This window comes from Eschrichtius robustus, chromosome 1, assembly GCF_028021215.1.
Source record: "Eschrichtius robustus isolate mEscRob2 chromosome 1, mEscRob2.pri, whole genome shotgun sequence".
NCBI lineage: Eukaryota > Metazoa > Chordata > Mammalia > Artiodactyla > Eschrichtiidae > Eschrichtius > Eschrichtius robustus.
The window spans coordinates 11374134-11386420 of NC_090824.1; the positions used below are offsets into that span (position 1 = coordinate 11374134).

The window sequence follows — 12287 nt, forward strand, 5'->3', positions numbered from 1 at the left end:
AACCTTAAGAAAAAGCCCTTGGTCAAACTAGATTTTAATAGATTGTTGTTTTTTCTCCTTTGAGTTAGTATATGGAAAAGAATTCTGTATTCTTTAATGCAGAACAATCATAAAGAATGTTATTGTACTGTTGACACCATGCTTTTTTCTTTGTCTGAGAGTATCTCTATTATGAAAACTTCTTAAGACATAAGAATAATTTATTTATAATGCTTTTTGAAGCAGATATACTTAATATAAAGAGTGTTACTGAAAGTGTACTGGAGAAGAAAGAAAGCCTTTCTCTGAAAATTTGGATTTGGTTGGAGACTTCTCATTTTCTGTCTCTATCATAGAGCCAAACTTACTGAGTGGCACTGCTCACAGTGTGAACAAGAGAGGTGTTAAAAGACGAGACCTGGACATCGAAGAGCTTAGAGAGATCCTTTCTTCTCTCTTACCTTTTGTGCGAATTGAACATATTTTACCTATAAACAGTGAAGTCCTAAGTGATGCAGTAAGTGTCTTTTTTCATTTATCCCTTTCATGAAAAGAAAGTGTCTTTTTTTTTTAAATCATTGTAAATAATTTCTACTAATGGAGTATCATTAAACTAAATTCCATGAGGACAGAGACAGATGTCTCTTTTGTACTGTATCGTGTCCCCAGTGTCTGGCACGTGGCACAAATAAATGTTTGGTGGATGAGAGTTGAGTGGATACATCAGTCTTACTTTTGCAAGAGGATTGTTTCTAGTGGAGTTGATCCAGCCATTTATCAGTGTAGATCAAGTAGTCCTTATTAAAAAAGGAAAGGGTAGAAATTACCTTTGGAGACTCTAAGAATAGCAGTAAATCAGAGAGCAAGAGAGAAGGAGATTAGTTCAGTGTAAAAGGGATGAATGAATCTTATAATTGTATTTCAGGTAAAAATTAATGGAGCTGACTGATTATGTTACTTTCATAATTTTTTAAGTGAATTTTTTAGACTGTAAGAATTGCTGTAATTAATGGATGGGGAAAATAAATATCCTTCACATATTGGTTTATAACTTTAATATGATGTTGTAAACATCATAATAGTTTATTATTCAACTGCACAGAAACATTATAAAAGTCATCTGGAAAAAAGCTGATAAGAATTTTTTTAAGTTCTCTAAAAAGAACATAATTAAGGAGGGATAACTCTTCCATAATATAAAGTATATTTTAAAACTCTGTTAATCTGTGGTGCTAGCATAATAGAGAAGACAAAATAGCCCAGAAAAAGATCCTAATTAATATAAGAATTAAACATATAATAAGCGAGCTATCACAAATCACTGCAGTACTATACTAACCATCAGTGGGAGAGGGAAGAAATGTGCTTAAAGTTAAACCCTCATTTCACTTGCACACAAAATTAATCCCTGTTAGATTGAAGAATTAAATATTAAGTTGAAATATGGAAAAACTAGAAGAAAATAATTAAATACTTATGGACTCTCTGATTAGAAAAATGTTCAGTCTCACTAGTCATCACACACACACCAAAGAAAGCAAGATAAAACAGTAAGTTATCATTTTTTTACCTATTAGGTCACCAATTTTTGAAATAATATCACTGTTCCATAGGGGAAGTATAGCTGGTACATTGGTAGCACCATCATTAAATTTTGGGAAATAGCCTAAATATGTAATAACAGGGAAAATAAATTATAGCACGACTACTTGACAAAATATTTTGCTGCCTGCCCTGACCAGTGGTTGTAAAGACTAATATAGCAACATAATAATGGAATATAATTTTAGAAAGAAGAATAAAAAATGTGTTTCTTTTTTAGTTCTTTTTTTTTTTAACATCTTTATTGGAGTATAATTGCTTTACAATGGTGTGTTAGTTTCTGCTTTATAACAAAGTGAATCAGCTATACGTATACATATATCCGCATATCTCCTCCCTCTTGCATCTCCCTCCCACCCTCCCTATCCCACCCCTCTAGGTGGTCACAAAGCACCGAGCTGATCTCCCTGTGCTATGCGGCTGCTTCCCACTAGCTATCTATTTTACGTTTGGTAGTGTATATATGTCCATGCCACTCTCTCACTTTGTCCCAGCTTACCCTTCCCCCTCCCCATATCCTCAAGTCCATTCTCTAGTAGGTCTTCATCTTTATTCCCGTCCTGCCCCTAGGTTCTTCATGACCATTTTTTTTTTTTTTTTGATTCCATATATATATGGGTTAGCATACGAAAAATGTGTATTTTTATGTATTCTAAAATTTAGTTAGGTAAAAATTTATTTGAAAAAGACTGGAAGGAAATATATCAACATTATTACAGTTGTAACAGATTAGAGTTGTGGGTTTTCTTTCCTATTTTCAAAATATGTCTATTGCTATATTTTATTTGTTCAACATGATTTTAATGCAGCAATTAGACGTTTATTATATTTAACAAGAATAATATTAAAGAAACAATGTTTGGTTTTGTTTAAAACCTGGGACTCAAACCAAATTGATCCCTGAATTTGGTTTAGAAAAAATTTTTAGAACTTTTGTTTAATAGACTTAGAAAATACATATCTCTGCTCTTAATCCCCTGCCTAACACATAGCAAGTGCCCAGTAAAAGTTTGCTAATAATGGCTGTGAACCATAATGCTCTTCTGGTGTATGCTGAGCACGTGTGCCAGGCGCTGCTTACCTTCCTTACCTTCATTCACTCCTCGCAATCACCTCATGGGCTCTAAGGACTTGATTTATAGTCTCCTAGCGTAGATGTGGGAACAACAGGGCCACCACATTTAGTTAGTTGTGCAGTGTCCCATCTCCAGGGCTATCTAGGGGCCCTTAAGGTGAGGCCCAGGTAAAAGGAGATGTCCATGGTCACGTGGCTGTTAAATGGAGAGTTAGGGTTTGAGCCAAGTTCGCCTTCCCTTAGAGCCCCTGCCCCTAATCACCATGCAGACTGTCCATCTTTGTACTGTAGATACAGGCCCAGGAATGTGCTTGTTTTGTCTTGAGGAGGGGAGGGTGGGGAGGAATCAGTTCCCAGATGAGTAAGGAAAAAACCAAATTGGTTCTCATTAAGAGTTCTGAAAGTTAGTCTGACTCATTATATTTTTAATTAGTATAGCTCTTGTTTTTAAAACATCATTCCTCTATGTAGAGAAAAATGGAAAATCGTAGTACCTTTTTATGGCTTGCTGAATCCTTTAAATATTATTGAACATTTGAAGTATTTTTAAATTTCACATATATTCCTAAATTTGTATTTAAATGCTAAAGTTCTAACATTTTGATTTATAGGTATAATTATTTTTATCTTTGTAATATTGTGGTGCTACACAAATCTCTGTTTCTGTAAAAAAAAAAATTTTTTTTTTTCAAGATGAAAAGAGGCTTGATTAGTACTCCTCCGTCAGATATGCTTCCTACAACAGAAGGTGGAAAGTCAAATGCCTGGTTACGGCAAAAAAATGCTGGAATATATGTTCGTCCTCGACTGTTCTCTCCCTATGTAGAAGAAGCAAAGGTAATAAAAACCATTTTAAGATGTTAGACTACTTTGTTACAAACTATAAACACAAAGACATTTATTATGATATTACTTAAATATTTGGAAATAGTCTAAATGTCCAGTAATAGGGAAAGTGAAAGTAAATTCTAGTTTGACTACTCACCAGAGTAGTTTTCCAAATGTTGAGTTATCAAGCATGTTTTTATCTTTATAACTTAGGTCATATTAAATTGCATTTTATATTTTTCTCATCTCAGTTTTTCTTGCAAACTGTTAGCTTGGAAAAAATTTTTCATTTTACTGAAATGGTCGTCAGTATTTTGTGATCTTCAGGGTGGGAAAAATGTTTGAAAGAAGATTGCACACCTATTTTCTTCCTTTTGTAAACTAAAGAAATGCCATGACTTCTTGTAACATATTTTTGTAGTGGCTGCTGGAAATTGTGTTTAGTTTTGGAATAAGTATACAAACTTAAGACAAAATTTTAGGCCTATTAAGTAAAAAGTTGGCATTATGTATATTATAACATAAAGAACTCGCCACGTAAATATGGTAATGGAAAATGAAATACTGTAATTTTTGTTAGAAATGTTCAGCCGTAAGATCTTTGGGGTGACCTTTCGAGGAACTGACAGTCTTTGAAAGTCAGAAATCACCAGTAAGCTTAATGAAATGAATTAACAGGCAAAACAATGTGTTTGGGTATAGAAACATAGTTATCTTAAAATTTTCTCATTTTTATTGTTGGAGTCCCTAGTTCAAGATATGTCTATGAAAGGATTTGTGAGAGGTTTATTTTATTGAATAGGATGATAATCTATCCCTTATTGAGTAGTTGACACTTTTTTTTTTTCCCAGTGTACCAATTTTATTTTATTTTTAACTAATTTGTATTGGAGTATAGTTGATTTACAATGCTGTGGTAGTTCCTGCTGTACAGCAAAGTGAATCAGTTACACGTATGTCCAGTCTTTTTATTTATTTATTCATTTTTTATTTTTATTTTTTGGCCGCACCGCGCAGCACACAGGATCTTAGTTCCCCGACCAGGACTCGAACCTGTGCCCCCTGCATTGGAAGCACAAAGTCTTAACCAGTGGACTGCCAGAGAAGTCCCTATCCACTCTTGTTTAGGTTCTTTTCCCATATGTCACTGCAGAGTATTGAATAGAGTTCCCTGTACTATACAGTAGGTTCTTATTAGTTGTCTATTTTATATATAGTAGTGTGTATATGCCAATCCCAATCTCCCAATTTATCCCTCCCCGCCCCGAGTAGTTGACACTTTAAATAGTTGTAAAACAGAGGAAAAAAGCAGAATGGTTGGGTCTGGTCTTTCTGAAGTAAGTTCAATGATTAAAGTCACTCAAGCAGCTGAGGCCTCTTGGAAGGTTGAGTCTGGTGATAAAAGGCCCGTAATAAACTAGATCTACCCTCCCTTCTGCTCTGTCTCAAAACGGAGCAGCAGTAAGCTGATCAGACAGTCCTCCTGTACCCATGCAGAAGCAGAAAAATGCCCCCAGTAAATGCAGAAAATGTGTTTACATGATGCCATTTTGACCGTTCTGCAGTTTGTTGAGATAGATTCATCTGAAACTTACTTAACAATTAGGTTTATGTATAGGTCTGTTGAATTTAATATCAGTCTTTAATATTTTATATTTTGAGCATTTCTTGTTGGCTCTGATATTTATATACATTGTTGTATATACATACATAGAAATATGTACATAATAAATATGTACATACATATAAATATGTACATAATAATATACATATAAATATATATGTATATTTATATACATATATACATTGTTTTCTTTATAGTAACTTTATGTATAAGTTACTTCTGATTAATTTTATATCCCTTCTTCAAATTTCAAATACTTCAATTAAAAGCAGATTTTTCAGGCTTCCCTGGTGCCGCAGTGGTTAAGAATCTGCCTGCCAATGCAGGGGACACAAGTTCGAGCCCTGGTCCGGGAAGATCCCACATGCCTCGGAGCAACTAAGCCCGTGCACCACAACTACTGAGCCTGTGCTCTAGAGCCCGTGAGCCACAACTACTGAGCCCGTGCACCTAGAGCCCGTGCTCCACAACAAGAGAAGACACTGCAATGAGAAGCCCATGCACCACAACAAAGAGTAGCCCCCGCTCGCCTCAACTAGAGAAAGCCCGTGCATAGCAACGAAGACCCAATGTAGCAAAAAATAAATACAAGTAAATAAAAAAAAAAAAAAAGCAGATTTTTCAGAAAATGATTCTTTCTTTTCAAAGATGCTCCAGAAAGATCCTGTAAAAATTAAAGAGGTAGGAAAAAATTAAAGAGATTAGGGTACTTTTTCCTTTCACCACTAATTTTAAGCGTCATACACTGGAAACAATAAATTAATTCCCTTTTTATATGATGATGGCGGTAATCTTTCTCTAAATGTGATTTAGCAGAGGTGTAAGGTTGACTAATTCTGTTAATACTGAATTGTTTTCAGTCAGTGCTAGACGAGATGATGGTGGAACAAACAGATCTTGTGCGTTTGAGAATGGTTAGAATGTCCAATGTGCCAGACACACTTTACATGGTCAATAACGCCGTGCCACAGTGCTGTCACATGATCAGCCACCAGCAGATCAGCAGTAACCAGTCAAGCCCTCCTTCGGTTGTAGCAAATGAAATCCCAGGTAAGGCAGTAACCTTGTTTCAGGCATTGTATTTACATGAATAATCTGATCATATTTTGCATAGTCAGGGCTCAAAAAATTATTTGAATAAACGAGTGAATATATTTAAAAGACTTTTGAAATATCCTGAGATTCAGAAGAGAATATATGCAAGTAAAATTTTATTTGGGCTGTGAACTAATAATGCAGTTCAGGAGCTGTTTGGTATTACCAAGAGCCTTTTGGACACAGTGAAATTTTAAAACCTTAAGAAATAATTAGAAGTATATAAATTACTATCTTTCCAGGAAATTAAAATACTATCAAAAATTTATGAGAAGATTCTGATGCAAAACACATGCTTTTTTTCTTGCATTCAACAGGTGGTCTTTTGTATAGCTCAGGTATTGTGCCTACAAACTATTTCTCTTCTTCCAGTTCCTCGTCTCCTCATTATGAAAGACATGGTCAGACGTCTGCAGGAGCTACGACACACAGAGCAGGTGCAGAGGGCCTACGCGCTTAACTGTGGGGAAGGCGCCACAGTCAGCTATGAAATTCAGATTCGAGTACTGAGAGAGTTCGGGCTCGCAGATGCCGCTGCAGAGCTCTTGCAGGTGGGAAACGGCACTAAACCATTTAGAATAGGGAGCCGTGTGTTAGGTTGTCAGTTATTATTAACAATGAAAATATTATGGTATTCTTTTGGATTTTGTGATGTTGTGTTATATGTCATATTTTAAAATTTGCAATTTGTGATTTCTAATTCTAAATAAATATTCAATTTTTTATACTTGAAAAAAAATTAAAATATAGGGAGCCTTGACTGTCACTCAGGCAGTGTTTTAGGTATCCCAAGGAGCCCTCGTAGCATGTCTTCTTCTTTGTACGTGCTCTCTGACTGTCCCTGGTGCCTTGGATGAGCTGAAAGCCCCCAGTGGGAGGCAGTGTGGTAGAGTGGACAGGACACAGGCTCGCGTGAGAACTGGGTTTATATCCTGGCTCTGCTGCTTTTACCAATTAGTTAACTTGGAGCAAGTTACTTAACCACTCTGCGCATCAGTTTCCTTACCTGTAAAATGAATTGTTGTGAAAATAAGAGCTGCTGTATGTGAAGCAACTATGCCTCTTGTATATAGTAAGCACATAAATGCTAACTGCTAAAAGTTCATGGTGTGTACGCCCAACAGAAGTGGAAGAGAAAGTAGAAAATTCTGGCCTTCCGCTGCTTTCTGTCCCTGGTTTGGTCACTAGATTTCAGGTTTTAGCCTACTACATACTTAACAGACCTTCCATATGCCCCTCTTTTTCCCTCTCTCCTCCCCTTTATTATAAGAATTTTTTTTTGCATGATGGTTCAAACCCTATAAGCATGAGAATCAAGGAACGAGTGCTTTTTTTTTTTTTTTAAACTAGCACAAAGAAACCCATTTCTAGTAATTATTTGGTACAAAAAACAGTAGCATTTTTGTATAAAATGTGTAAAGTAGTCTTCACAGCAACTAAAGTAGAGCCTAAAATAAAATTTAATTTCATCTGGTCAAGTGATTGAATTGTTTTCTTGCCACTGACTGCAAACCACTTTAGCCTGAGTTTTCAAAGGGGAACATGGTATGGTGGCCTTAGGCAAGGAGCAGGCCATTTTTAGGTTCTTGATTTTCAATTTTTACTGTGGTTTCCATCTCTAAAACAGGCTTGTTTTCTGTTCATTTCTATTCTCTTTGCCATTCTAAATTGTATCTTAATTTGATCTCTTAAATTGTGTAAGTTTTACAATTTAAGAATTTCCATATAGTGTTTATCAAAATATTAATCAAACTTATTTCTATATAATAGGTAAGGAATAGTATTTTGTAGTTTTTATTTCAGACTGAAAGTGTACAGATGTTTTGTCAGAAAGTTCTAGAATCCTCACTTATATGCCTTTTCCTCCTTTTTTTAAAACTTTTTTATCTTTTTTATCTTTTTAACATCTTTATTGGAATATAATTGCTTTACAGTAGTGTGTTAGTTCCTCCTTTTGTTTTTAATGGTAATTTTATTTTCTTAGCAAAGACATATTTGCATTAGGTTTTATTTCCTGTTTTTGATTATCACATAATCTTGCAAGAGATTACTGACCTGCTTTCTGGAGTATTCAGTTAAGCTGCTCTCCTTGATAGCTGCTGCACTCTACCCTTTTATACTGTTTTTAAGGTAATTTTTCCTTGGGCTTCTGGCCTAGAAAAGTCTGTTGTGCCTTTTACTGTTGCTGAATGTGGGTTTCCTAGGTACTCGCTTAACTCTCTCAGCCTGTAAATTTCTGTCCAGGAAATCTGCTAACAAATATCCTACCTTTTTCTCCGCCCACCCCCCCCATTCTTTCTTAGAATCCTCACAAGTTCTTTCCTGATGAACGTTTTGGAGATGAAAGTCCACTCTTGACAATGAGGCAGTCTGGGAGATGTCGAGTTAGCAGTACCCCCGCTGCAGAAACCGTGTTTACAGATCCGGACTCTTTTGTGGCCTTCCATCCACCCTTGCCACCTCCACCACCGCCGTACCACCCCCCAGCTACCCCAGTCCATCACCACCTCAAAGCGGGCTGGAGACAAAGACCTCCCAGCCAACACCCTTCACGTTCGTTCTCTTATCCCTGTAATCATTCACTGTTTCACTCCAGAGCAGCTCCTAAAGCAGTGCCCCCTCCAGTCTGTTTGCCAGGTGTTCAAGCAGCAGGACCTGACTGTGCCGGCACCACAGGGCTGGGGAGACAGACGGTAGCCGCCGCCGCCTCAGCAGCAGTAACATCTGAGAGACAAGTGGTAAGTTTGCACCTCAGTAGCTTGCCTAAAATTACAAGCTTCTGGAATGTTAGAAGCAGTTTCCTTGGCCCCAGGAGCCCTACTGGGACTCAGCGGTGTCCAGAAGTGTTACTGACAAGCTGAAAGCATAGACTTAAGGGGGTATGGAAAAGGGAGAGAAAAAGTGAGTGTAGGGGGATGAGAAAGGACGGAGAAGAGAGGCGAGGTGTTTGCGGCGAGAGTAGGCCAGGGCCTTCCCTTATGTTCGCGTGCAGGTGTCCAGAAGGGTGGGGTTACTGGACAATGCAGATGACGTTACCGGTTTCATAGTGTGCTGTTCAAGCACGTGTCTGGAGTCTGGCCCTGACCTCTATTCTGTAGAGTCTACTCTTCTACCAAAGGCTTTGATGGGGCAGGAAGGGGAAGCTACTTGTAGCTGAGTATACCATCGGGAACAGTGTGGCAGAAGACTCCTCATTCATAAAATGGGCAGAAAATTAACCCGCATGCATGTCTCTGCCTCGAGCAAGCTATTCCATCAGAACACTCATTTGACTGGAAATCACAGTCGCTAGCACTAGTAGGTAGTAAATTAAGCAAGAATTCTTTGCTTGATCTTGCACTGCATTAGAGGTTGAATTTCTGTTTTATATAATACATTTGGGAAAAAAAGTGGTGATTTTTAAGTCTGCCTGCTTAGTCACAATACTGTCAATAGCGTTCAATATAGAGAAGAACAAAAGATACATATATTAGTTAAGGGAATCTTCATTAAAAGATGGCCTTTTGGAAGCTGTGGACTGGTGTACGCCTTGGGTCAAATTATGGTCCTTCCTCACCTTATACCCTTCTATCCGCTTTCCCTGCTGTCCCCCACAACCCCTCCAAAAAGAAGAAACAGCAAAGGTTGATAGTGTTGAATAAACCAAATTCCCATCTTATTGGCCTGACCCTCAGTTCTACAGTTACAAAAGTTCTACTACTGTATATTTTATTTATTTATTTATTTTTAATAAATTTATTTATTCTTGGCTGCGTTGGGTCTTTGTTGCTCCACGTGGGCTTTCTCTAGTGGCGGCGAGCAGGGGCTACTTTTCATTGTGGCGCACAGGCTTCTCATTGCAGTGGCTTCTCTTGTTGCGGAGCACGGGCTCTAGGTGCGTGGGCTTCAGTAGTTGTGGCTCGCGGGTTCTAGAGCACAGGCTCAGTAGTTGTGATGTGCGGGCTTAGTTGCTCCGCAGCATGTGGGATCTTCCCGGAACAGGGATCGAACCCATGTCCCCTGTATTGGCAGGCAGATTCTTAACCGCTGCGCCACCAGGGAAGTCCTACTTTATATTTTAAATAAAACTCCCTCCAAAGGTGTTTTATCTGTATGTTCATTACAGTCTTGATTATAATAATGAAAAATTGGAAACAACCTTAAGGTCCAACAGTGGAAGAATGGTTAAGAAGTCATGCCTCATCAATACAGTGGAGAATAGTATGCAGTAATTTAAATAGTATTAGTGGCAGTGTTATATATGCACTAAATTTTATGAAAATATGTGTGCAAAATATAAAAGGTGAGATAACTGCTTCAAAATGCTAGTAACAATGGTTATCTCAAGTAGGGAAGGTTAGGGTTTTTGTGGGGTTTTTGCCTTATAGTTTTCTATATTTTTATCATTTTAAAAATAAGCAGGGGAATTCCCTGATGGTCCATGGAGTCCAGGTTAGGACTCCATGCTTCCACTGCCGGGGGCCTGGGTTCGATCCCTGGTCGGGGAACTAAGATCCCACAAGCTGCATGGCACAGCCAAAAAAAAAAAAAAAATCCCCCCCAAAAAAAGCATGTGTCACTTTTCTAATGAGGAAACAAAAATCAGTGAACATCATTTGAAAAAGAGGGAGTCTCGGGCCTTTTTCTTTTAACCCTCCCCCTGTTTTGTTTCTGTTTGCAGTGTACACAACCTGTGCTAAATGATCTAATGCCAGATATCGCCATGGGAGTGTCCACACTGTCACTGAAGGACAGGAGGCTTCCCGAACTTGCTGTAGACACAGAATTAAGCCAGTCAGTTTCTGAAGTAGGACCAGGGCCTCCCCAGCATCTATCGTGTATTCCACAGAGGCATACACACACATCTCGAAAGAAACACACACTAGAGCAAAAAACAGACACTCGAGAAAATCAGCAGGAATATCCAGATTTCTATGACTTCTCGAATGCTGCTTGCAGACCGTCTACTCCGGCTCCTGGCAGACGCACCCCTTCCCCTTCGCAAGGTGGATATTTTGGTCCTGATTTGTATAGCCACAATAAGGCATCACCAAGTGGCTTAAAGTCAGCCTACCTACCTGGCCAGACCTCTCCTAAAAAGCAGGAAGAAGCTAGGAGAGAATATCCACTTTCCCCTGATGGGCATCCGCACAGACAAAAGAATGAGCCGGTGCACCTCGATGTTGTTGAGCAGCCTCCCCAGCGGTCGGACTTTCCTTTGGCAGCCCCAGAAAATGCCGGCAACGGTCCAGCCCATGTCAGGGGGCGAACAGCAGTGGAAACTGACTTGACTTTTGGGCTGACTCCTAACAGACCTTCACATTCTGCATGTAGCTCTGAAGCTCCAGAAGAGAGATCTGGTAGAAGACTGGCAGACAGCGAGTCCTTGGGCCATGGAGCTCAGCGAAATACAGATTTGGAAAGGGAAGATTCAATCAGCAGAGGAAGGAGGTCACCAAGCAAGCCAGACTTCCTCTACAAAAAGTCTGCCCTTTGAGAGCAACCTCCAAGTCGTCTGTGCCTGAGATGTGAAACATCCCATTTTATGATGTAACCCAACAACTTAGAGTATTGATGCCAGCTGATAACTCAGTTTCACATTACTTTATTCTAGTTTTTGTATATACATGTTTATTAGACATGGCATGCTAAGAGGGTTATTTTGAATGCTGCATCTGTCTATTTTGTGTTTAAACAATTGTGTGGGGAGGCATTTTTAAGAGCAAGCAAGCTGGCACTTTTTTTTTTTCTCTCTTTACAAATGATGGAATTTTTTTGCACTTGTACTTTTATCTGTATTGTTTTTATATCAGTATGTTAAACTTTATTGCCACATTTAAAGGACTGTATTTTCATACTTTTTTGCATTTTACCTTTCATCTAGCAATTTCCACGTGCATTGGATTGCACACTAAGATGTATTTTCTTATGAAATAGTTCTGTGTTTATTTTTTAATTATAGAAATTCCAAAGAACAGCACATCAAAATGCTCCTCTCTTTTCAGTAATTGCTTTAGTTCAGAAATCTTCCTGCTCAATCTTCATAAATCTAATGTTGTACTTTTTAAATAAGTCTTGGGAGCTGGTCTTCATTCCTCCAGCAGG

General features: G+C 38.2%; 1 protein-coding gene across 2 annotated transcripts in view; it reads left to right on the plus strand.

Annotated features, from left to right (window-relative positions):
* Positions 1–12061, plus strand: part of BTBD7 (BTB domain containing 7) — an 80434-nt gene extending 68373 nt beyond the window's left edge. For both annotated transcript variants that reach the window (XM_068541269.1, XM_068541259.1), the window contains 6 exons: positions 336–496; positions 3350–3493; positions 5969–6158; positions 6576–6754; positions 8507–8941; positions 10864–12061. In XM_068541269.1, the coding sequence (XP_068397370.1) occupies positions 336–496; positions 3350–3493; positions 5969–6158; positions 6576–6754; positions 8507–8941; positions 10864–11679 (1925 nt within the window). In that variant the 3' untranslated portion in view covers positions 11680–12061. The remainder of the gene's footprint in view (positions 1–335; positions 497–3349; positions 3494–5968; positions 6159–6575; positions 6755–8506; positions 8942–10863) is intronic.
* The last annotated feature ends 226 nt before the right edge of the window (positions 12062–12287 follow it).